The following is a 24295-nucleotide window of genomic DNA, read 5'->3' as shown; positions in this document are numbered from 1 at the left end:
GGCCCCACCAGAAAAACCAACCGTGTGATTGGCTGGGGCTTTAAGCCACAAGAAATCAATCTGACTTCCAGAGTCAGAATGGGGCTAAAGATTGCGTTCAGCCTTATGGCCAATGATTAGATCAATAATGCCTACAAAAGGAAACCCCAAAAAAACTCTGTACACCTGTAAATCAGGTGAGCATCCTAAGTGGCAATACACACTGATATGTTGCGGGGGTAACATATGTCCTGAGTACACAGCTTTGAGATGCTCCCAGATCTCACCCTATGTGTCTCTTCATTTGACTGGTCCTAATTTTTATCCTTTATAATAAAACTATAATCATAAGTATAGTGCTTTCCTGAGTTCTGTGAGTTATTCTAGCAAATTATTGAACCTGAGGGGGCCACAGGCACCTCTAAATTTGTAGCCAGCTGGTCAGAAGTGCAGGTGGCCCGAAGACCCCTGAACTTGCAGCTGTTATCTGAAGCGAGGTCAGTTTTGTGAAGGACTGTGCACTTAACCTATAAAGTTGGGCGCAACTTCAGGTAGCTGGTGTCTGCAATGGCCTGTATCTTACTCCTTACTGCATCCTCCAGGCTTATGACAGTCTCTTGAATTGAGGAGGTTATCAAATGTTTGTTGAATAATAAATTCTTATACAGCTGGAATAATTCAAACATTTAGATTCTGAATTCTTAGTAAAATGAAGTACAAACAGTATAGGCTTTTAAGTCCGGAGATTGTCAAGTCCTAATCCTGGCTCTACCATCTATTAGAAGTAAAACTTTCTCTGAGTCTCAATTTTCTCAACAATAAATGGGGGATTATAGTACTTCTTCCACAATATCCTAACAAGGACTGATGACATTTAAACTGCCTAGTACAGTGTTTACAATCAAGTGGATATTCAATAAATATGAGTTTTCCATCTCTCTCAGGATAGTTAACAGGAATACCTGCTGATGAAAAGTCACTGGTTCCACCTTCAGAGTCATATACTAAATCCCATCCTGCTAATTATCTTACAAAAGCTTCCTTTAGTATCAAGAAATGGCTGGTAAGAGTGTTAGTGAATCATTGTTAATTAATGCAGTCATCACAACTACTAGAAAAACAAATGAAAAGGCACACATCTAAATGATGGTCAGTCAATAATGTCATAAAAATAGAGGAATGATAACGGTTATATCTAAATTGCTAAAAATAAATGTTTGAACCTAGTATCTTATCTAATTGTTGCAATAAATTATTTTACAATGTAATTATTCACAAGGCTCTGCTCCATTTTCTATCTATTGGTGTTAGATGAAAGGTTACTCCAGAATACCCTTTCTATAATTTTCAAACAACTCAAAAATTAAGTTCTACAAGTATCTTGAGCAATAGCAATATCACAGAATAAGCATCTAAGTTCTCAAGGAGTCATTTTCAAACAGTCATTTGGAAATACAGCCCTTACGTGTTTGCCCAAAAAAATAATAGTTTACATTCCTGTTAAAACAGAATATTTACAACATAAATAGTAAAAAGAAAAATAAAATTTAAAATGCTGAAGGGAACAATAAGCTTTTACCCATATTTAAATTTTTAACAATGACAGGACATATAAGAGATACTGTGTAAGTAACAAAAGTAAGGAATAATGTAATGAATAACTCTGGTCAACAATCATGGCAGTTAAATTGTACGCTAAATCTACACTATATGCTCAAAAAATTTTCTACCTAATATATTCTCTCCTGTTCATAAAACATTTCATAATAATTTGTACATACATAATAAAGAGTTTTAAATTGATACTGAAAATGCTGTGATTTTAAAATTTTTAAATTAAATCTTACTACCTGACTACTAACAATAAAATATTTGGAAACAACCAAAATTCCCAAACTGTGAGAACTGATAGAAACACCTTCTTTATTAAACCACTAAATAAAGCATAACTTAACCTTTTTTACAGAGTTTAAAATTTTATAATTTCTCTAAAATAAAAAGATAACTATAAAATATATATCTATTAATTCCTTTGTCAGCTAGAACTCACATTAATCTATCCAAATACAGATAGTTCTGAAAACAGATTCAATTCACTTTAAAAGAATGAAATATGTACAGCAAGAATAAGGGGTATTTATTAATAAATCTACATTTCTGAAACAGTAACTACTTATCTCTGTTATATCAATGTTTACATTATTATACATACCCCTAAGTTGACAGTCACAGTATCATCATAGTCTTATACCATCTTTGAAGTTTAGCCATCAACACCTATGCTAAATTTATTTTTGCAGTAAAGATGAGTATATATTTAAAATTAATAAATTATACAGTTACTTTTCTACAACTGACTATAAATTCATCAATTAAACATAACTACTCACCTAAGTACAGCTATTAAAGGTGCATATATTGAATCTCCATCATAAACATACATATGATCCCAGCTACATTCTGTAGCAAAATGATTGAATCTTAATCTTAACACTGCATTTGGACTGAAAAAATATTAAAATATTTTAAAATTAATATGTAATATGTAAAGCACGGTCTAAAGAAATCTTAGAGTATTTTATTAAAAACCTATTTACAGCTAATTTAGCTATAAATCCATACATCATCAGTATAAAAGATTGATAACCAGTCATATCTAATTTGTAAAAATGATATACAACTCCAAAATCTATTAACCAGCCATATGTATGTATCATCCTTTTCTAAAAATTTCGTCAAGAGGAAATGTTCTATGTCTTATAAAAATTTAGTCAACAGGAAATGTTCTATGTCTTGACTAAGGTGGAGGTACATAAATTGTATACATTACTGAAACCTTACTGAACTGTACACTTAATATGGGTGTATTTCATTGTATGCAAATTGTACTTGAATAAAGTTGATTTTTAAATTCAACACTCAAGACTGTTCTTATTTCTATGAACTCTTAACTAGAGGTACTAATAAGGTCTTCAAATTTTAATCAAAAGGTCTCAATACGATATATTCTTATTTGTTAACAAATGAATGAGACCACAGGTACACAGGGAATCAATAACCTTGAAGTTTTAAAAAACCTTTAAAGTAACAAAAATAAAAACTCAGTTTTCCAAATACACTCTTTAAAATCATAACATAGTTCAAAAACAACTCATATCATTTATGATCCAGTCATAATATGTTTAAATAGATAAATTCAGTCTCAAGCCCTAATTACTGAAAAATGCCTCTAAAAGGACAATTAACTCTCTCTTTTACAAAATGTTCTTTTTTTTAACACCCTTAGAACTAAAATGCTGAATAGTATGAACCAATGGCATAATTCAGCATGGAATATTTTTATCCTTTCTATGCAGTCTTCAAATTCCATAACAAGCGATTTAAAAGAAACCAAAAATGCATACTTGACTTAATGCCATAGTAACATAACTTAAAAATAAATATATGTAAAAATCAAACTATTATCACAAGTAAAAGGGTATTGTAATTTACATTAAACATTATGTCTAAAATTTATCAATCCCATTTTAAAACATCATGAATAATGTTTTCCAATAATAAGCAACAGAATAAACTATATAACTATGAAGTTGTTATTTTAATGCTTTAACACTGATATAATCACCTTCTTTATCATTTCAGAATAAATAATTTAATGCAAGTTGTATACTTACTAGCCTTCAATTAGCCATGTACATTTAGTTTTATACTTATAGTTAATTGGACCATCTGTTAAATATCCAGAAGGTTCTGTTAACCTAGAAAACAAAATCATGAAAATGATTACCTTAAAGTAACTTTAAGACACACAGTAGCATAAAAAATTTAAAGAGACACTAAACCAAACTTCCAAACAGGAGAATTTATTTACAACTTAAGAAAATTTTCAGATTGCCATATATCATCTCTCTAAATCTCAAAGGAAACTTATTTTGAATTTCTTTAAATTTTTATGTATTATGATTGTTTCATTTTACAAAGTGGAAAAACACATTGAAAGACAACATTATACAGATGGGTTCGATGCTGATGCAAAACAGATTGTTAAACTTACTCTGCCCAAAAATTAGATAGATGCAAAAGAAAGAAGATCAAATGTACTCTGAAAGATGCAGATCTATGGAATAGAGAAATAGTATATGTTCCTAGCACTTTTGGAGGTTACATTGTTAGCTATGTTTGCTTTTCATGCAGCAAGACTGCTAAAGTAGCTGTCACCAGACTTTATTGAGTTCATCAGCTACCTGATTTTAGAATCATTTTCTTTCATCAACTTTATATCTAGTCCAAGAACTCAGTCAATTTTAAAAGTAGGGTAAATCAAGGGTTTTGTAATTATCCTCTATTTTAAACACAGAAAAGAAAAAGATATTTAGAAAAGCTTCAAATTTTCAGAATTTTAAAATATTTAAACAATAACCCAATTCTACTTCATTTTGTTCTCCTTAGCTCCAGCCCAATTATATTTTATCAACAAAAGACAATATTTTAAATAACTAAGATATCTTCCCATTTAGCCTTTATGTATTTATGTAGACATACACACACACACATACTGGCTTATCAGTCTTTATATATCCCCATATACATACATACATACATACATACATGTCTACACAGACATCAGGGTAATTATCTAGTTTTAGACAAAAATTAAATTTTCCTTATAGCGTAGAGTCTCAAAAACATTAAAGGAAAAGAGTTTCACTTGCCTAAATCGGGGATAACCAAAAGGTCAATTAATGTAAATGTTATTTGAAAGTCTTTCATAATCCCTGCAAATTAGTTTGGGTTTAAAAAAGGGCTAATTCATGCTTGAAAAAGTGTTTAAACATTCCAATGTTCTCAAAGTAATATAATAATAAACTGAGCATTTTACAGTATCAGGTATCACTGTAAGCTCATAATGTGTTACCTCACTTAAAAATCTCAAAAGCCCCATAAGATAGTAATTATTAATTCCATATTACAGATGAGAAAACTGAAGCACATTTTAAATAACAAGTTAAATAGCTTGTCCTGATTTTTCACTTCCAATAATAGCTCCAGGTGAGCTAATTCAGACAAAACTCCACTGAAGATAACTTAAAAAGCTAAAGAACAATTGTTAAATCTTATAAGTAACAAAATGGTAAGACCTACTAAGCCAAGATCCAGAAGTTGCAAATTCTTTAAAGAGGAACCAGGCATCCAGAGCTACTTCTGTTAAGGAGAATTGTATCTATTTATTAGAGACTGCCAAAAGGCTGAGAGTACTTTTGATAGCCTCAAGGAAGAAGGGGGACAAAAGCTGGATGCAACAACCTACAAAAGGTAGGGGCTCAAATAAACAACACGGCACTCTGAACTGGGACACAAAGATCTTCTATAAGGGTAAAGGTGTACCAGAAACCAGCCATTACGTGGACTGCAACCCAGCTACAAGTCATCAGGATGACAGAAAACCCCAAGACCTACCACTGGCTTAAGGTGATACTAGAACTATCATGCCAAGGCTCCTAACGGAAGATACAAAAATATTCTCTGAAGAAAGATAACATTATCCTAGTCCTCAAATTATTTCTACCAATAATTTTTCAAATAAGATGTCTACTATGATCAAAGATAGTAAGACACATGAAGATAGATGACAACAAAACAAGAACCCACAGAATATCTTCAGGAAGAGACCTGAAGATATTCCAACTGTGGAGATTATCAGATGTGCCCTATAAAACAAATATGATGTACTAAGTTAAAAAAGACAAACGACAAGATTTAAAATTTCGGCAGTTAACTGAAAACTGTAAAAAGTAACAGTATATTTGAAAAAAATAATGGAAATTCTAATACTGAAAACTACATTAATCAAAATTAAGAATTCGATGGACGGGTTTAACAACACATTAAACACAGCTAAAAGAGGATGAGAGATCTAGAAGACAGGTCCATAAAAAATATCCAAACTACAGCAGGATGATTGAGGGTTCAACCCATTGGGTGTGGGTCACTCCACCAATTAAAACTCCAAGGAGCCAAGATTCTAGTTGAGGGCAGGGGAAATACGGTATGGGGAGTGGAAGAACAGAACCATACACATCAATTATGGTCTTTTAACAAATTAAATAGGTAAGTATCCTAACGACTTTACATAGTTTCTATCTGATACACACATACACACACACACACACACACACACACACACACATATCCTCTCTCCTTCACATTTTTATTTTATTTACAAGCTGTAACTTTACAATTTAGACTTTAGATAATGGAATATTTAGTGCGACTATGACTGAATATGAAGAGCAATTAACATAACCAGTGATAGATACAATGACTCTCGAAACCTGTGTTTCCTCCTTTTGGACAGAGGATGAGAACTTCACTTGGAAAAAGTGTATCTTCTTAGGTAGAAATACAGCTTTGTTGGTTGCTGGGGAGTTCACGTGTGTTTAGAAAGATGCATACAGAAGATGCTGAATAATTAAAGGGCAGACTGTGCCAGTTATCCTTTGCCTCCCACCTCAAAATTCAGACTTTTTGCCTACTTTATGAAAATGGATCTGGGCCCTTTAAATATTTTTTTTTTCCAGATGGCAGGATGCTAAGCCTGCAGGCTTTGTCAATAGAGCAAGCTGGAGAGACTGCAGGAGGAAACAGATTTGCTGCCAAGTTCCAATGTACTCACTCAACAAGCTCCTGCAGCACTAGGTACTAGGCTCCTACGTACCTGATGGCCACCAGCACCCAGCCACCAACAGTTTCCCCCAGCACTTCCCCTCAGGCAGTTCTGCAGCAGAGGCCTCCAGTGAGACACCACTCTGTGAACAGCTTTCCCCAGCATCCCATAAGTAACCATGGCAAGTTCCAAAGGGCAGATGTTAAGCAAGTTCCGCAGGTACAGCTTTACAGTGACTTTTCTGCCATTCAGTAAGCCACAGCCTGCTCTCCCAACAAGGTCTGGATCTCAGGCCAGGTCACAGGGACTCTCACTTAAGTGTTCTATCTCAGCCATAACAGTAGTAGTGGCTGCTCCTTGTATCTACTACTTCTATATTTTGCAGAGTTCTCTTTACTTCTTACTAGCCAATTTCTCGTTGTTCCAATCTGTGCTACAGTCAATAATCCTTTACATTAAACCTTTCCTATTAAAATTACTGTGTGATTCTCTTTCCTAATTGGACCCAAACCAACCAATAATAATAAAGGATATGCAAAATAAAATCACAATAGCGTACCACTATGGACCCAACAGAATGGCTAAAATTAAAGAGATTAATAATACCAAATATTGGCAAGGATGTGGAGATAATTCTCATAGGATAAATCAGTACAACTTTAGAAAGTAATCTCATATTATCTTGCATAGCTGAAAATAGACAGTTGCCAACAGTGTCAGCATTACACCATATCCTCTCAGAGCCTCTGACCATTTCCATACACTCCAGCCTGACTTTCTCGGGCCAGCACCTGCATCTATGTTGAAGGGCTCCCTCTATCTACTAGAACCCACTCTTCCTATGCATGTGGTGGGCTGAAAGTGCCTGTGAATCAACATCCTCCCAGGGCAGCCCTTAGCCAATGAATGATTTGGAAAAACTCCAAACTTGCTTATCTCTTTGCTGCAATAATAATGAAGTGCACTTCCTTGTGGGATTTGGCTCCAGTCACCCGGTGTGGTACCTGACTTGATAACATACCTCCCTTATTGGCTCCTTCTCTTCTATCACTTCTGTCAGTGTCCCTGAATCTCCCAAATATACTACATGTGCTCAATTCTTGTCTCAGGATCTGCTTCAAGGTGGTGGAGGGGAGTGTGACCAATCTAACAGTACCAGGAACTTCAAGATGGGCTCTGGGGCTGGATCACTCACTGGCCAGATGGCAACAAGAGTCACACTGAGGGTGGCAGAGAGAGTGGCAATAACCTGTGGCATGCTATAGCTCACAATGACAAAGGCTTTCACTTTTGCTGAATTGAGAGAGGATACCAGAGGAAGGTGATGCACTGACTAATGCAAGAGACTTATGTGATATCTCTAATATTTGAGAAATAAAATAGCAAGGGTAGTTACAAGCACTGTGGAATTAGTTGACTGATGTTAAAAGCCATTGATATGCTAAAGGCAGAAAACTGCAGCAGAGTGCCTGTACTAAGACACCGACCCATAAGCAGCTTGCCCCAAGATCCTATAAGACTCAATTCACCAACCACCAATTTTAGATACAGTGTAAATGCCAGGGGACTCTGTAACATTTAAAGAGACTATTTCTGAGGCCAGAGGGTTGATCAAACTGGAAAACCAGCCCAGGACCAGATTATGAGAGGAGCAGAATTACAGAAAAAGTTTAGTTCACAGCCCTGGCAAGACTTCAGTGCTAAAGAGAGTGCCCCGATACCTAGGAGGGTGCCACCTGGTAGATGTACTTGAGAACCTTGAACCTCTAGATTTATTTAACCCTTTGGGCCTGCAAAAGTCTTTTAGAAACCAGGGCTGACAGTAAGAAAAATAAATTCTCACCCTCTTTAAATGACTACAGGCATGTCTTGTTTTCTTGTACTCCACTTTATTGTGCTTCACCAATATTGCATTTTTTACAAATTGAAGGTTTGTGGCAACCCTTCGTGGAGCAAGTCCATCAGTGCCATTTTTCTAATAGCATTTGCTCAATTTGTATCTCTCTGTCACATTTTGATAATTCTCACAGTAGTTCAAACCCTCCACCAGCAAAAAGATTGAGACTTGCTGAAGGCTCAGATGATAGTTAGCATTTTTTAGCAAGAGTATTTTTTAATTAAGGTACGTACATTGTTTTTTTAGACATAATGCTATTGCACACTTAATAGACTACAATATAATGTAAACATAACTCTTATGTGCAACTACATTATTGGGAAAACCAAAAAATTCATGTGATGCTTTACTGCAATATTGGCTTTATTGTGGTGGTCCGGAACTGAAACAGCAATATCTCTGTGGTCTGTCTGTACTTGTTCTTAAGCCACAACAAGAAGTAACACCAGAATTGAATTAAATCAATGTAATCAATCAATGACAACTGGCTACAGGAACCATGTATTCAAAAGCCATGTAATTAGTGGCAGCCCCATATACAGTGACCATTCAAAAATAAATAAACTTAAAATCCCCAAAAGTTTGACAACTAAGCAATAGACTAATAAGTCTCAAGGACAATTAGAAAATATTTTTAATTGTTAATACTAAAACCACACCATATCAAAATTTATGAGATGAAGCTCAACCATTGTTTAGAGAGAAATATATATATAGCTCTAAATGTATATATTAAAAAGTTGAAAATCAATTATTTTGATATGGGAATTTGAGAAGCCACATGCATGCCCAGGGAGACTTTTCTTGGACTACAAGCTCAGAAAAGACCTGAGAAGACTCTACACTTCCACCTCTGGCTAATTTTCAGACTCAGAGCAAGAAGGAAGTGAAGGGTAAGGCAGAGTCATAAACAATGTGGCTAAGCACTGAAGCAGTGTCCCAACAGAGTCAATGTGCACAGAATGGGAGAATTCTTTATTTTTTCTTGACTCCAGGCATTTGAGGAAATCTATGTCAAAACACTAGCTTACCATAAACTAAAGGAACAGAGACTTTAGAAACCACACAAAACAAAGAATACAGTCATTACAAAAAATAGTTTAGAAAAGTCATTAAACAAATACACAACTACAACCACATGTAAGAAAAACAAACCCTGAAGAGGGGGAAGAACTTGATTTCTAGAGTTATCACATTATAATAATCAAATGCCCAGTCTCCAACAAAAAAATTACAAAGCATACAAAGAAACAAGAAAGTATAGCCCATTCAAAGGAGAAATGAACCGATACTGTCTTTCAGGAAACAGAAATTGAGCTTGTTGGGCAAACACTTTAAAACAACTGTTTTAAATATACTCAAAAATTCTAAAGGAAATCATGGACAATAGCTACAGGGAACCAGGAAAATGATGTCTCAACAAATAGAAAATATCAATTAAGATTTAGAAATGTTATGATCACAACCTCATATAAATTCTGTATAAAAGTTCCTCTTGATCTAAACAAGGCTTAGATCCATCAATAGGGTCCACTAAACAATCCTTCTCCCTAGTTTCTACCTGACAGTTGTAACAAACCCTTAAAGTCAAAATATTGCTATAATTTAAATTACAAAAACCCCAAATCAGGGCTGAATCAAATGATACAAATTATCAGACATAAATCAAGCCTGTATGATAACAGTTTAGAGCCTCAGAGACTTAATTTTAAAGAAAATTCTAATTTGTTCCATGACCTTACACCACCACTTCTATTTCAATTTCTTCTCTAATGGAAGAAGAGAAGTGTAACATATTCAAAAAGTACCTTAATACATAGTCAAGAAATATATAGCTCTTTTAATAAGAAAATAAAGCCGGAAATTTAAGAACAGGAAGCTTTGCAACTATCACCTACAATATAATCTATCTTCCTAATTAGGAATATACCTCCCAAACTGCGTATGAGGAAATCTAACACTACTGGGGATTTCTTTCCCCAAAACCCCTCTATTTCTCTACCACCCCACCTACTCGAACTGACCCAGTCCTGTGCTATGTTGGGAAATTCCTTACCCTTAGTTTAAAATAGATTTCCCCTCCTCTAAATAAACATATACTCTAGGAGCTACAACTATAATCCTTATCTCCCACCTATAAGAGGTGATGTGAAAGAACTGTTATGTTTCCCCACCTAGGCTACACAACAGGAGTACATGAAAGCCACCCACTCTGTCCCATCCGCTTCACCTTCAGAGGCACAATTACAGACTTAAAAGAAAACTCTACTCACCACAGCCCCTGAAATCCTTCTGTACCTTCATCACCCATTCCTAACAAAAGCCCCTACCAAGAGCCTACCTTTGCCTCTACTTACTGCAAAGAGGTTTCCTCTTTGCCACTTTCACTCTACTAGAAACATGGAGGGGCTGACACCAACCAAGATAAAAGGATGGAAAATCCTTTCTCACCATCAAGAGATAGGAGTAAGGGGGGAAAACTCCTACCACTTCCACAATAAGGAAGGAGCAATTCCTCCTTTGTAGTTTCCTGATCTCTTCTTCAGCTTGAAGAATGTTCACCTCCATGCCACTTGAGCAAAGAACTCCCATTACACACTTTGGACATCTTCACAACCTGGAGCTGTTCTTCGAAAATTCAGAAGTCTTACACTCCAAGATTACACTCTGACCACAAACACCTAGTTTCCAATCTATTTCTTCACTTCTTACTCTTAACATCATCTGTACATTCCAGCTGGGTAGAGATTTTCAAAAATTAGGTAGCATATAATTCAGCTACATAAAAGGTAAAACAGGCTTCTTCTATTTCTAATGCCGTTTCTACAATGCATTCTAAGTTTCAAGTAATTAACTTATTTTTAATTTGTAGCAATCATGTTCTTGGATTGAGAACCATATTGACATGGTTAATCTAGATCAGGGCTCCATAAACTACTGGCCTATTGCCGATTTGTGTAAATGAAGTTTTATTGGAACACAGCTACACCCATTTGTTTACATATATCTAAGATTGTTAACATGCTACAAGAACAGAGTTGAGTATTGGCAACAGAGACCATCTGGTGTACAAAGCCTAAAATATCTACTATCTGGCCCTTTACAGAAAAAGTTTTGCCAATCCCTGTCTAGATGCCTGCACATGCCCATGTGCCTTGCCAATGTCTCATCTTGCTGAAACTGCCCAATCTAGAGCCCTTAATCAAATAAGCATGCTGAGCTGTTTATAACACAGGAATGGCCACTACTAAATGCAGGAAAACCAGCACAAACATTAAACAGAACTAAAATTAAATCAATTAAAGTTTTATTCTCTATCCTAGCCATGAATACAAAATTTGATTAAGACATGTTAAAAATAAGAAAAATGCAATAGTTTTAACATTATAAAGTATTACAGGAAACAATAAATCCTGTTTATCAAAGTATCTGGTTTTACTGCCAGCATAACCACTCTACAAAGAAGAATCAGATCCACTCAGGGCTAGTCTTTACACAGAGTTGCCTTTGGAAGCCAACCTCACATGCAAGTCTTTTGTTAAATAGTGTTTTTATTTAAAATATTATTTAATATTTATTGATTTCTTTTTAAACAATATGAAGAGAACCTCTAGATTATATTATGGGTATTTTTTTCCTCTCTGCACTACAATATGTTATTGTATTACACCGTGCTGAGCTTGCATTTCTTCTTGTTTTCTTTATAGTGCATTCTGCATCCCTCACTCCCAAGTCTGCATTCTCTGTCCACCTGATCCCTAATAAAAGTTTAGGTGACCTTGTCTGCTAGAGCAGAAGTCTCCAAACCTTAATTATCATGCTCTCTTATCAGTAAGAATTTTTATTATGTAACTCAAGTAAATGTATATTTACATGTTAATAAACATATACTATTTTAAATATTGTGCACTATAAAGTATAAATTTTAAAAATCAAAATTAAAAATAATAGTAGTATAAGTCCTAATGCTTTCTTCCCACACTCCAGTAAGTCACCTTGGGTATCATCCCACTTTTTTTTTTTTTTTTTTTTTTTTGCGGTACGCAGGCCTCTCACTGTTGTGGCCCCTCCCATTGCGGAGCACAGGCTCCGGACGCGCAGGCCCAGTGGCCATGGCTCACTCCGGGGCATGTGGGATCTCCCCAGACCGGGGCACGAACCCGCGTCCCCTGCATCGGCAGGCGGACTCTCAACCACTGCGCCACCAGGGAAGCCCTGTCCCACTCTGAATGATCACTAATTTGTACAAATCATATCCTGGCCACAAAGGTACTCATTTTATTAGTTAATATTTTCCCCCCATGTAAGTACACTAACGAAGCTGGCTATACCAGTTGCACTGGCCATCAGCACACTAACTAAACTGTCTACAGACTGGCCTCAGTGACAGCAAACAGTATGTGCTTAGTTAGCTATCAAGTCTAATATCAAAGGAAGGAGCTAATTATACCTCACCCTCCAGGATTTGTGGTGGAAAATCACTGAGATAACCTCCCTTTTGCCATACAACATAAAATCATGAGAGGAACACCAGGGGGCAAAGGTCATGAGGGCCATCATAAAATAAATGGCAAGCAATACTCTTGGCACGGGAGATAGAACTGTGAGTTATGGAAGGTCTCTAGAAAGCAGATTAGTAGTGACCTGCGGGACAGGGAGAGAATGGAGAGTGAATGCTCCTGAATACAAGGTTTACTTTATGGAATGATAAAATGTTCTAAAATTATGGTTAGAGTTGCACAACCCTCTAAGTGCATCTTAAAAACCATTAAATTGTGTACTTTAAACTGGTGAGATTTATGTTATGTAAACTACATCTCAATAAAGCTATTAAAACACAAAACAAGAAAAACTAAGTAAAAAAAGTCTCTGCCCTCCTGGGCCTTACATTCCAGAACAATGCTGTCCAACAGAACTTCCTGCAATGATAGAAATGTTCTATACATGTCCAGTATGGTAGCCTCTAAGCACACGTGGCTATTGAGCCCTTGAAATGTGGTCAGTGCAAAAAAATGAACTGAACTTTTAAAATTTAATTTTAATAAATTTTAACAGCCACATGTGGATAGTGACTGACACACTGGACAACTTAGTGCTAGAAAGAGGGAAGACAATATACGAACAGCAAATAAATGTAGAGCATATAAAGTAATGATACATGTCAAATAGAGGGGATGATGGAGCACTCCCCATCATACAGATAGATATCTATAGAAATATGTCAGGTGTGTGTGTGTACATATATACACACACATATATGTATACATATAAATATATAGAGATAGTCATTGTATCTGTATGTACCTACATGTAATATAGATATTCAGATTATTTGAATACTATAATATTTCAATTAATAGGAAATTTTTTTATCCTTGTTGTATAATCTTCCTAAGCTTTTTTGAAAAAATAAATTAAAAAACTACTTTTGAAATCATTCCATGTGTTGAAAAAATGTTTTTTAATTCTACATACACAGTGACCATTATTTGGGTTCCTTTTCTACAGTACAGTGATGCTCACCATTTTGAGATCCGAGATCACTTTTGAGAATCTTGTAAAAGCTATTACCTCCTGCCTAGAAAAATTCGTATAAATAATATTTTATATACAAATCTGAGGATTCACCAACCACTCACAGCCTATCCAGGAACGTGACATTAAAAGTTCCTGTTATAATATACATTTAAATAATCAACAAGCTTGGAGATAAATAAAATATTGCTATATCATAGAGAATTATTTAATGAGCTTAGACTTTTCTTATGGTATCTCTGTGTACTGTAAAACGCACTCATTCATACTAACTTCACAAAGGACACGTAAGAACTCTGTAGAACAATACTCTCTTTTCACTGAAGAATAAATAAGACATGACTGAGAAACTAGAAGAAACAGGCAAAACTTTAGAAGAGCTACAAGAATCTCAGCCTGGTCACCTAATGGGTATGTTACTCAGACTCCCTAAGCCTCAAGTTTCCTTGTGTGCAAAACAGTTATAACAATAATGCTCATTTCACAAGGTTTTTTTAAAACCGTAATGCCATAAAACTTATCAAGTGTTCAGTAAAGCAGCAAACTAAATCCATGCAACATTCATGGCACATTGGCAGAAACAGATCTCAATCCCATGTCAATTTGGTATCAAAACTCATGATCCTAAGTACCCCTATGCTATCTGGAAATCCAGAAGATTATGAATTTATAACTGAGGAGAAACTTCTTATTGAAGAGTAGAAGATGGCTTGCTATAGAAAATGAGCCAGAAAGACATGTTTGGCAACTCAGCTATCACTTAGTAGCTATCAGACTTTGCATAAATAATTGCTTCAGGTCTTTCACTCTCTATTCCCACTGTAAAATGAGAATAACAACATCTACCTCACAGGATTTTCATCAGCAATAAAAAAGGCAATACAGGTAAAAGCTTTTTCCACCACATAATATCATTTCTCCTCTAAATTCATAATTTAACGTGTGAAATGTTAGTTTTAATGCTATTAATACTAGTCTTACATGAAGTAGTTAGAATAATAAATTCTACTTTCTGGAAAAAATTCATTATTAGCATAATTATATTGTCATAAAATACAAATGAAGCCTGGCATAAAACTTAATACATCAAAACGTGAAAAATGATCTTAAATCTTCTATTTTTTTTATGAGACAGAGAATCAACTTGAAAATTCCTAATTTATACAGTGCTTTTATTTTTTAAATGCTTATTTTACCTACAAAAAAAAAAAAAAAGAATCTCTCCCTCCCCACTGGGGGAGAATGTGTGGGTGGAGTCACTTCAACCATCCCTACCCTGTACTAAGCAAATGCCAGCAAAAAGGCAGCACCCTTGCCCCTCACCACTAGGCGTGCAGCAGCTGCAGAGACTCGGGGTGGACCATCTCTGCCCTGAACCAGGCAAATGACAATAGAGTCAGCTCCCCTTATCCTCCTAACAAGAGAATGGAAAGAAATTACAAAGATGAGGAAGGTGAAAAAGGGGATTCTTTAAATCTGTGTATGAAGTCCTGGGCATGCCCTCGGGTGCAATATGTGAAACTGATCAGAATCAACACAGCAAAACTAAATTGTAACTAAGTGGGCAGTCTAATCTCAGCACAGAAGAGAGCCAGCACACTCCTAGGATATGGCCAAGAGAAATTAAAGCGTATGTCTATGCCAAAACCTGTACACAAAAAATTCAGAGCAGCATTATTCACAGTAGCCAAAAGGTAGAAGAAACAACCCAAATGTCCATCAGCTGATAAAGAGAAAAACAAATGTGGAATACCAATACAATGAAACTTGACAACATGCTAAGTGAAAGAAGTCAGTGACAAAGAACATATAATATATGATTCCATTTCTATGAAATGTCCATAATAAACAAGCTCATAGAGAAAGTAGATTAGCAGCGCCTACACTGGTGAAATTGGTGGGTAGGGAAAATGGAAAGTGACTGCAAATGGGTGTGGGTTTGCCTTATGGGGTGATGAAAAAGTTCTAAAACCAGAGAGTGGTGATGGTTGCACCACTCTCTGAATATACTAAAGACCACTGAATCATACACTTTAAAATGGTATTATGACATGTATGAATATTATGGTATATAAATTATAACTCAATAAAGCTGTACTTTTAAAAAGTGAGCTAGGTCATACATGCCAAAGCGAGTTGACTGCCTCCTAGAACAGAATATTTAAATAGGAACAAGAGTCTCATACATAATACTCAAAATATCCAGGATACAATCCAAAATTACTTGCCGTACAAAATCTCAACGCATTTGAGAAGAGATAATCAGCAGGTACCAGCACTGACATGACAAGGATCCTGGAATTATCTGTCAAGAATCTTAGAGCAGCTCTCAGAAAAATGGCCCAATAAGCAGCTTCAGACACTTTTGGAACAAATACAAAAATATAAGTTTCAGCAAAGAAACAGAAGATGTAAAGAAGAACAAAATGGAAAAATATAACAAATGAAACGTTTTATAAAAACTCACAAGAGGGGTCCAAGAGCAGAACAGAGAAGACAGAGGAAAGAATCAGTGAATATAGAGATACGTAAATAAAAATCATCCAGTCTGAAGAGAGAGAAAACAGATTGAAGGAAATGAACAGAGCTTTAGTGACTTAAAAGTTAGTAACAAAAGATCTAACATTTGTCTCATTGGAGTCACAGAAGGAGAGGAAAAAGTGTGGAGCTGAAAACAATATCTGAAGAAATGATAACAGAAATTTTTGCAAATTTTGAAAAAAGATGTAAACTTGCAGAACAAGAAGCTGAACAAAAAATAAGCAAGGTAAACAAAGAATTCCACACCCACACATATCATAACCAAATTTCTGAAAACCTAAGAGAAAAAAAAAAAGAAAGAAAGAAAGAAAGAGGAAGATGACACACTACCTAGAGGAGAACAACAATTTGAATGACAACAGATCCCTCATCAGAAACCTTGGCACCACTCACTGCCTTAAATACTCCAGTTCTTAGGCAAAGGAAGATATGATCAAATCTGTGTTCTATCAAGCAAACTCTGGCAGCAATAAAGGACAGATGAGCAAGAGAAAAAAACAGAAACAGAAAGATCAATTAAAGGGCTACTGCACACACACACAAAAAAAAAAAGGGCTCCTGCAACAACCCAAGAAAGAAAACTTCAGGACTTTACAAAAACGATGGCCGGAGAGATGGCAAGGATGGCAAACCTTGAGAGAACGGCAGCAGCACATGCATATGCAGATCAAATCCTAAGAGAAATTCTGTCTCTTCAAAAGCAAGAATAACTGGGGAAAAGTGCCCCTTCAAGCCAAAGAGTGTGGGGGGAATCCTGAGGAAGAGGGAGCTGGAGATGCAGATACCCTAATTCTGTATATGAACCCACGTAAGACTCAAGCTCAATCTGAGCTGCTCACGTGTGGGACAGACCAAAAAGCAGCTTATCACAGGCTCTGAGAAGTGAATTAAAATTTAAAACACCACAAAGTCTCAGACTAATCCCTGAGTGGCATGTGTGCATTTAGATCCAAAGCTTTGAAAATGGAACGAAGATTAGAACCACTGCCCTCCGAAAGCAAGATAGGGAATTTGCTACTTGTACCTAACCGGTTAGTTGCCTACTAAATAAAAATAAATAAGTAAATAAATAAATCAGCATTCTCCAGGGAATAACAGGACCAAGAACCTACATAACATTCAGAACATCCAGAATAAATCCAAAATCACTCAACATACAAAGAACCAGGAATATGTAACAGATTCTCAATGGAAAAGATAATCAACAGATGTCACTCCTGAGAAAATCCAGAAATTGGAATCATCAGACAAAGACGTTAGGTATTAAAACTGTACTCCATGGGATAAAGGTAAAGACACTTAAATGAAATGGGAGGAGAAGTTTTCAACAGGGAAATAGAAATCATAAAAGAGAACACGACAGAAATGTGGGGACTGAAAACTATATCTTAACTTTGAAAATGACTGGATGGGTTCGAAAGCATAGTGGAGATTGCAGAGGCAACAGTCAGTGAAGTTGATGACAGTTCAACAGAAATTGTACAATCTAAAGAAAGAAAAAAAAGAGTTAAAAAAAAAAAGAACAGAGCCTCAAGAATTTTGTTTAAGCCTAACATTAGTATCACCGAAGTCCCAGAAAGAGAAGGGAAAAAGACCGGTGCAGAAAAAATATATTTGAAGAAATAACAGTTTTTAGAAAAATCCTGTATTTGTGAAAGACATAAATATAAATTCAAGATGCTCAGCAAATCCTAACCAGGGTAAATTCAAAGAAAGCTACACACAGATACATCAGAATCTGAACTGCTAAAAACAAAAGTTGTATAAAAAGCTTGAAAGTAGCTAGAAAAAAAATGAAATGATACATACAGGGGGAAAATCATTAGAATGACTGCAGATTTCAGAAACTATGCAGGCCAGAAGAGAGTCAAGCAACATCTTTAAAACACTGAAAGAAAGGAACTGTCAACCCAGAATTCTGTACTTGGGAAAATATCTTTCAGTAAAAAAGGCAAAATATTCTCAAAACAAGGAAAACTAAGAAAGTCCATCAGCAGCAGTCATGCTCAAAAAGAAATCCAAAAGAAAGTGATTCAGACAAAAGGGAAATGACACTAAGAGTTAATTTATAACTTGAGAAATAAACAAAGAGCAAAAGGAAGAGCAGATATCTGAGAAAATATAAAAGGCTATTTTCCTCCTCTTAGGTTCTTTAAAGTATGTATGATTGTTGAAAGCAAAATTTATAACTTTATCAGATGAGATTTGCCATACATGCAGATGTGATTATATGACAATTATAGCAAAGGTCAGCAGGTGAAGATAAATGGACCTATATGGTTCCAAAATTTCTTAATTTTCCTGAAGTAATACATTACTAACTCTAAATAGACTATAAAAAGTTAGCTATTCATAGTGTAATCACTAGCACACTAGCATAACCACTAAACAATAATACAAAGACATATACCAAAAGGGCCAACAGAAAATTAAAATGGAATGCTAAAAAATATCCAAATACATTAAATGTAAATAGTCTCAACAAACCAATATAAAGACAGATTATTAGACTGGATTTTATACATATATATATATTTTATATATATATATATATATACATACATACACATACATATATACACACACACACATCATTCTTTCCAAGTCAAAAAAGATACATCATGCAAACAATAAGCAGAAGAAAGTTAGTGTGGCTATTAATATCAAAGTAGATTTCAAAGTAAAAAGAATTACCAAAGAAAAAGAGATGGGAAACTATATTATGATGAATGGGTCTGTTCACCAAAAGACGTAACAATTCTAACTGTATATGCATCTCAAAAAAAGCTTCAAAATAGATAGAATATCATTAGGGATACAGAAGATCTAAACAATATAAACAACCAACTGACCTTCTTGACATTTCTGTAACACTCCATTCAACAGCAGAATGTATATTCTTTGAACTGCACATGTAACATTCACCACGATAGACCATATTTTGTCCAAAAAACAAGTCTTACCAAATTTATAAAAACTAGAATCATAAAAGGTATGTTCTTTGAACATAATGGCATTTAACTAGAAATAAATAAAAGAAAAAGCTCTGGTAAATTCCCAAATATCTGGAAATTAAACAAAACAGTTCTACATAAGCCAAAGAGAATGTCTCAAGGTAAATCATAATTTAGTTCAATTACACTGAATGAAAATCAAAGTACTACATCCCATAATATGTGAGATTCAGCTAATGCAGTGCTTAGAAGAACATGTATAGCATTCAAATGCTTTTATTAAAAGGAAGAAACATCTCAAATTAATGATTTAAGCTTTTCATCTTAAGAAATTAAAATAAATAAAAGTAAGTTAAAACCAAAGGAAGCAGGGATTCCCTGGCGATCCAGTGGTTAAGACTCGGGGCTTTCACTGCCACGGACCTGCTCAGGAACTAAGATCCTGCAAGCTGCGTGGCGTGGCAAAATAAAATAAAATAAAATAAAATAAAGAAGCAGCAATCAATGAAACTGAAAAAACAACAAAAGAAAAAATAGCAGGAATCAATGTAAACCAATGAAACCAAACACATATTCTTTGAAAAGATTGATAACATTAATGTCTAGCCAGACTAAGCAAGAAAAAAGAAAACATAAACTACCGATATCAGAAATGGAAGAAGAAATATCACTAAAGACCCCACAGACTTTAAAAGGATGATAAGGAAATATTATGAACAACTTTATGCCCATAAATTTGAAAACTTAGATGAAATGGACCCATTCTCTGTAAGATACAATCTGCCAAAACTCACTCAAGAAATAGATAAAATGAATATCCCTGCATCTATTTAAAAAATTGAGTTCACAGCTGCAAGCCTTCCACAAAGAAATTCCAGGCCCAAATGGCATCACTGATGAATTTACCAAACATTTAAGAAAAAAGTAATACCAAGTCTACATAAATCCTTCCAGAAAACATAAGAAGAGGGAGCATTTCCTAACTCATTTTATAAGGTTAGCATTACACCATGATAAGGAAACCAAAGACATTTCAAGAAAAGAAAATTACAGAACAATATCTCTCATGAACACAGAAGCAAAAATCCTCAACGAAATATTAGCAAATTAAATCCAGCAATATATAAAAAGTATAATATATTGGGACCAAGTGGAGTTTACCCCAGGAATGTAAGGCTGATTAAGCATTTGAAAATCAATCAATTTAATTCACCAATATTAACAAACAAAAAGAAGAAAAACCGAACGACTGTCTCAATAGATATAGAAGAAACATGTGACAAAATTCAACATCCATACACAACTCTAAATGGAAACATTCTCAGCTTTTTTTCCTCCTGTGTAGGAAAAAATCCAGTTCTTCTCTACTGTGTACTTCTTCCCCATAAGTCTCCTTTACTATTCACACAACCTTCGCTTCCCGTCACCAAATGTATGGAGGTTTTTCCCCACCACCAAGGAATTCACAGGCAACAGCAGAGTGTCCAAGAATTCAACTCAATTCTGACACTATCTAACAGGAAACAGCATCAGATCGCACAGGTTAAGGTTTCAGTCCCACAAGACTGCCCCCCCACTGAACCCTGCCCCACTTCAGAAACCAGTTGCAAGCCCAGATACCACCTATGCTTCTGACCAACTGGCCATAGACTAGGGGATCCAAGGACCCCTTCCTTGGGTTTAATTAATTTGCTAGAGAGGCTCACAGAACTCAGACAAACATTTTATTTACTAGATCACTAGTTTATTATAAAAGGATATAATTCAGGAACAGCCAGAAAGAAGAGCTACATAGGGTAATACATGGGCGAAGGGGTTCAGTGTTTCCCTGCCCTGTTAAGGTGCATCACTCTCCCAGCACCTTCGTGTGTTCACTAGAAGCTCTCTGAACCCCAAACTTTGGGGATTTTATGGAGGCTTTATCATGTAGGCATGATTCAGCGTATCTCTACTTTCAGCCATTCTCCCTTCTCAACAGAACGGGGCCCAGGGCTGAAGATTCCAAGCTTCAAATGATGATTTGGTCTTTCTGGTAACTAGCCCTCATCCAGAAGCCATCCAGGAGCTACTACTATCACCGGGGAAATTACAAGGGTTTCAGCAGCCCTGTGTTAGGAACAAAGGTAAAAGATGAACATTAGAACAAGAGATGCTTCTAGTGCTCTTATCACTTAGGAAATTATGACGGTTTTAGGAACTTTGTGCCAGGAACCAGGGGCAGAGACCAATATACATTTTTCCATTATCTCAACTCTCAAAATTAGGAATAGTAGGGAACTTCTTGAACCTAATAAAGGGCATTTATTTTTAAAAAGCCTAACATGCAACTAACATGATACTTCATGTTTAAAGACTGAATGTTTTCCACCTAAGATTGGAAACAAGGCAAGGATATCCACTCCTGTACTCATATTCAACATCAGGTTGAAGGTCCTAGCGAGTACAACAGAACAAGAAGAAAAATAAGGGCATATAATGGGAAAGGAAGAAGTAAAACAGATGCTATGATCGTCTGTATAGAAAGCCCCAAAGAATCTACAAAAAAAAAAGCTACTGAAACTGAGTTTAGCAACATTGCAGGATACAAGGTCAATATACAAAAATCAATTGCATTTCTACATAATGAAAAAGAACAATTAGAAACTGAAATTAAAGGAAACTATCAATTACAATAGCATCAAAGAATACAAACTATTTAGGTATAAATCTAACCAAATGTATGCGGTATCTGTATCTGAAAAAAGAAATCAATGAAAACCTAAATAAATGAAGAAATATATCATGTTGATGGACCAGAAAGTTCAATATTGTCTAGATGTCAATTCTTCCCAAAATGATCTCTTGAATCAACACAATCTCAATCAAAATCCCAGCTTTTTTTTTAAGAAATTGACAAACTGATTCTAAAATTTATGTGGAAAAGCAAATGAACTAGAAAAACCAAATGAATTTTCAAAAACAGAAGCAGAGTTGGAGGAATCTCACTATCTAATTTTAAGTCTTACTATAAAGGGACTTTCCTGGTGGTACAGTGATTAAGAACCTGCCTGCCAATGCAGGGGACACGGTTCAAGCCTTGGTCCGGGAAGATCCCACATGCCACGAAGCAACTAACCCCCTGCGCCACAACTACTGCGCCTGCACTCTAGAGCCCGTGAGCCACAACTACTGAGCTCATGTGCCGCAACTACTGAAGCCTGCACACCTAGAGTCCATGCCCCACAACAAGAGAAGCCACCGCAATGAGAGGCCCACACACCACAACGAAGGGGCAACCACTCGACACAACTAGAGAAAGCCCTCATGCAGTAACAAAGACCCAACATGGCCAAAAATAAATTTAAAAAGGAAAAAGACTTACTATAAAGATCCAGTAGTCAAAAGAAATGCATTTCCCAAAGTAAAGATACATGAATCAATAGAACAGAACAGAATCAAGAAATAGATACAGAGAGAGAGACATCCACCTCATTTTCAACAAAGGGGCAAAAACATCAATGAAAAAAGGATAGTCTTTTCAGGAACTAGTCATTCCATAATGAAAAAAGGATCAATTTACCAATAGGATATAATAGAAAATTTCATGCACCTAATAACAGAGCTTCAAAATACATGAAGCAAAAATAGATGCGACTGCAGAGAAATAGATAGTTACAAAATTATAACTGAAAATTTCAATACCCCCTCTCAATAACTGACAGAAACAGAAAATCAGAAAGGTTTTATAAATCTTACACATAACATCATACTTAATGGTTAAAGATTGAATATTTTTCCTTTAAATCAAAAAACAAGACACAGCCAACCACTCTTATCACCTGTATACATCACTGTAATGGAGGTTCTAGCCAGTGAAATAAGGCAAGAAAAAGAAATGAAAGCCATCCAGATTGCACAGAAAAGGCTTATAGTATTTTTACTTGCAGACAACATAATCATCTATGTAGAAAATCAAAAGGAATCTACAAAAACTACTACTACTACAACTAATAAATGAGGTTAGCAAAATTGAAGGATACAAGACCAAATACAAAAATCAGTTGTATTTTCATATTTTATATACACACACACACACACACACACACACACACACGTATATATAATTTACAATAGCAGCAAAATATATTAAATACTTAGGGGAAAATCTGACAGAAGAGTTGTAAGACCTGTTCACTGAAAACTTTTAAATATTTTTGAGAGATTAAAGAAGACTTAAATAAATGGAGAGATATACCATGTTCACAGGTAAGAAAACTCAATATCGATAAGGTGTCAACTGTCCCCCAGACTGATGTATAGATTCAGTACAGTCCCAAATAAAATCCCAGCAGGTTTTTTTGTAGAAACTGACAAGCTGATTCTGAAATTCATGTGGAAATGCCAAGGACATAGAGTAGCCAAAATAACTGAAAAAGAACAAAATTGAAGGACTTAAACTCCCTGAATTCAAGATTTATAAAGCTATAATAATCTTGACATACAAATAGATCAGTGGAACAGAGTCCAGAAACAGATACACAAATATACGAACAACTGGTTTCAACAAAGATGCCAAACCACTTTAGTAGAGAAAGGATAGTTTTTTTCAACAAATGGTCCTAGAATAATTGGATATCTATATGCAAAAAAAAAAAATTGAGATCCATACCTCTCACTAGATGTGGAATTAACTCAAAATGGACTATAAACCTAATTGTAAAATCTAAAACTACAAAACTTCTAGGA

General features: G+C 35.3%; 1 protein-coding gene across 4 annotated transcripts in view; it reads right to left on the bottom strand.

The window, feature by feature from the left end:
* ATRNL1 (attractin like 1) overlaps positions 1 to 24295 on the bottom strand; it is a 679361-nt gene that overhangs the window by 649363 nt on the left and 5703 nt on the right. For all 4 annotated transcript variants that reach the window (XM_029245362.1, XM_029245365.1, XM_029245364.1 and 1 more), the window contains exons 2-3: positions 3654 to 3737; positions 2370 to 2483 (exon numbers count right to left, since the gene is read on the bottom strand). In XM_029245362.1, the coding sequence (XP_029101195.1) occupies positions 2370 to 2483; positions 3654 to 3737 (198 nt within the window). The remainder of the gene's footprint in view (positions 1 to 2369; positions 2484 to 3653; positions 3738 to 24295) is intronic.

This window comes from Monodon monoceros, unplaced genomic scaffold (genome assembly GCF_005190385.1).
Source record: "Monodon monoceros isolate NGI ecotype Baffin Bay Population unplaced genomic scaffold, NGI_Narwhal_1 Super_Scaffold_4, whole genome shotgun sequence".
Taxonomy (NCBI): domain Eukaryota; kingdom Metazoa; phylum Chordata; class Mammalia; order Artiodactyla; family Monodontidae; genus Monodon; species Monodon monoceros.
The sequence above is the reverse complement of the archived record's forward strand: the minus strand, read 5'-3'. Positions and strand labels throughout refer to the sequence as shown.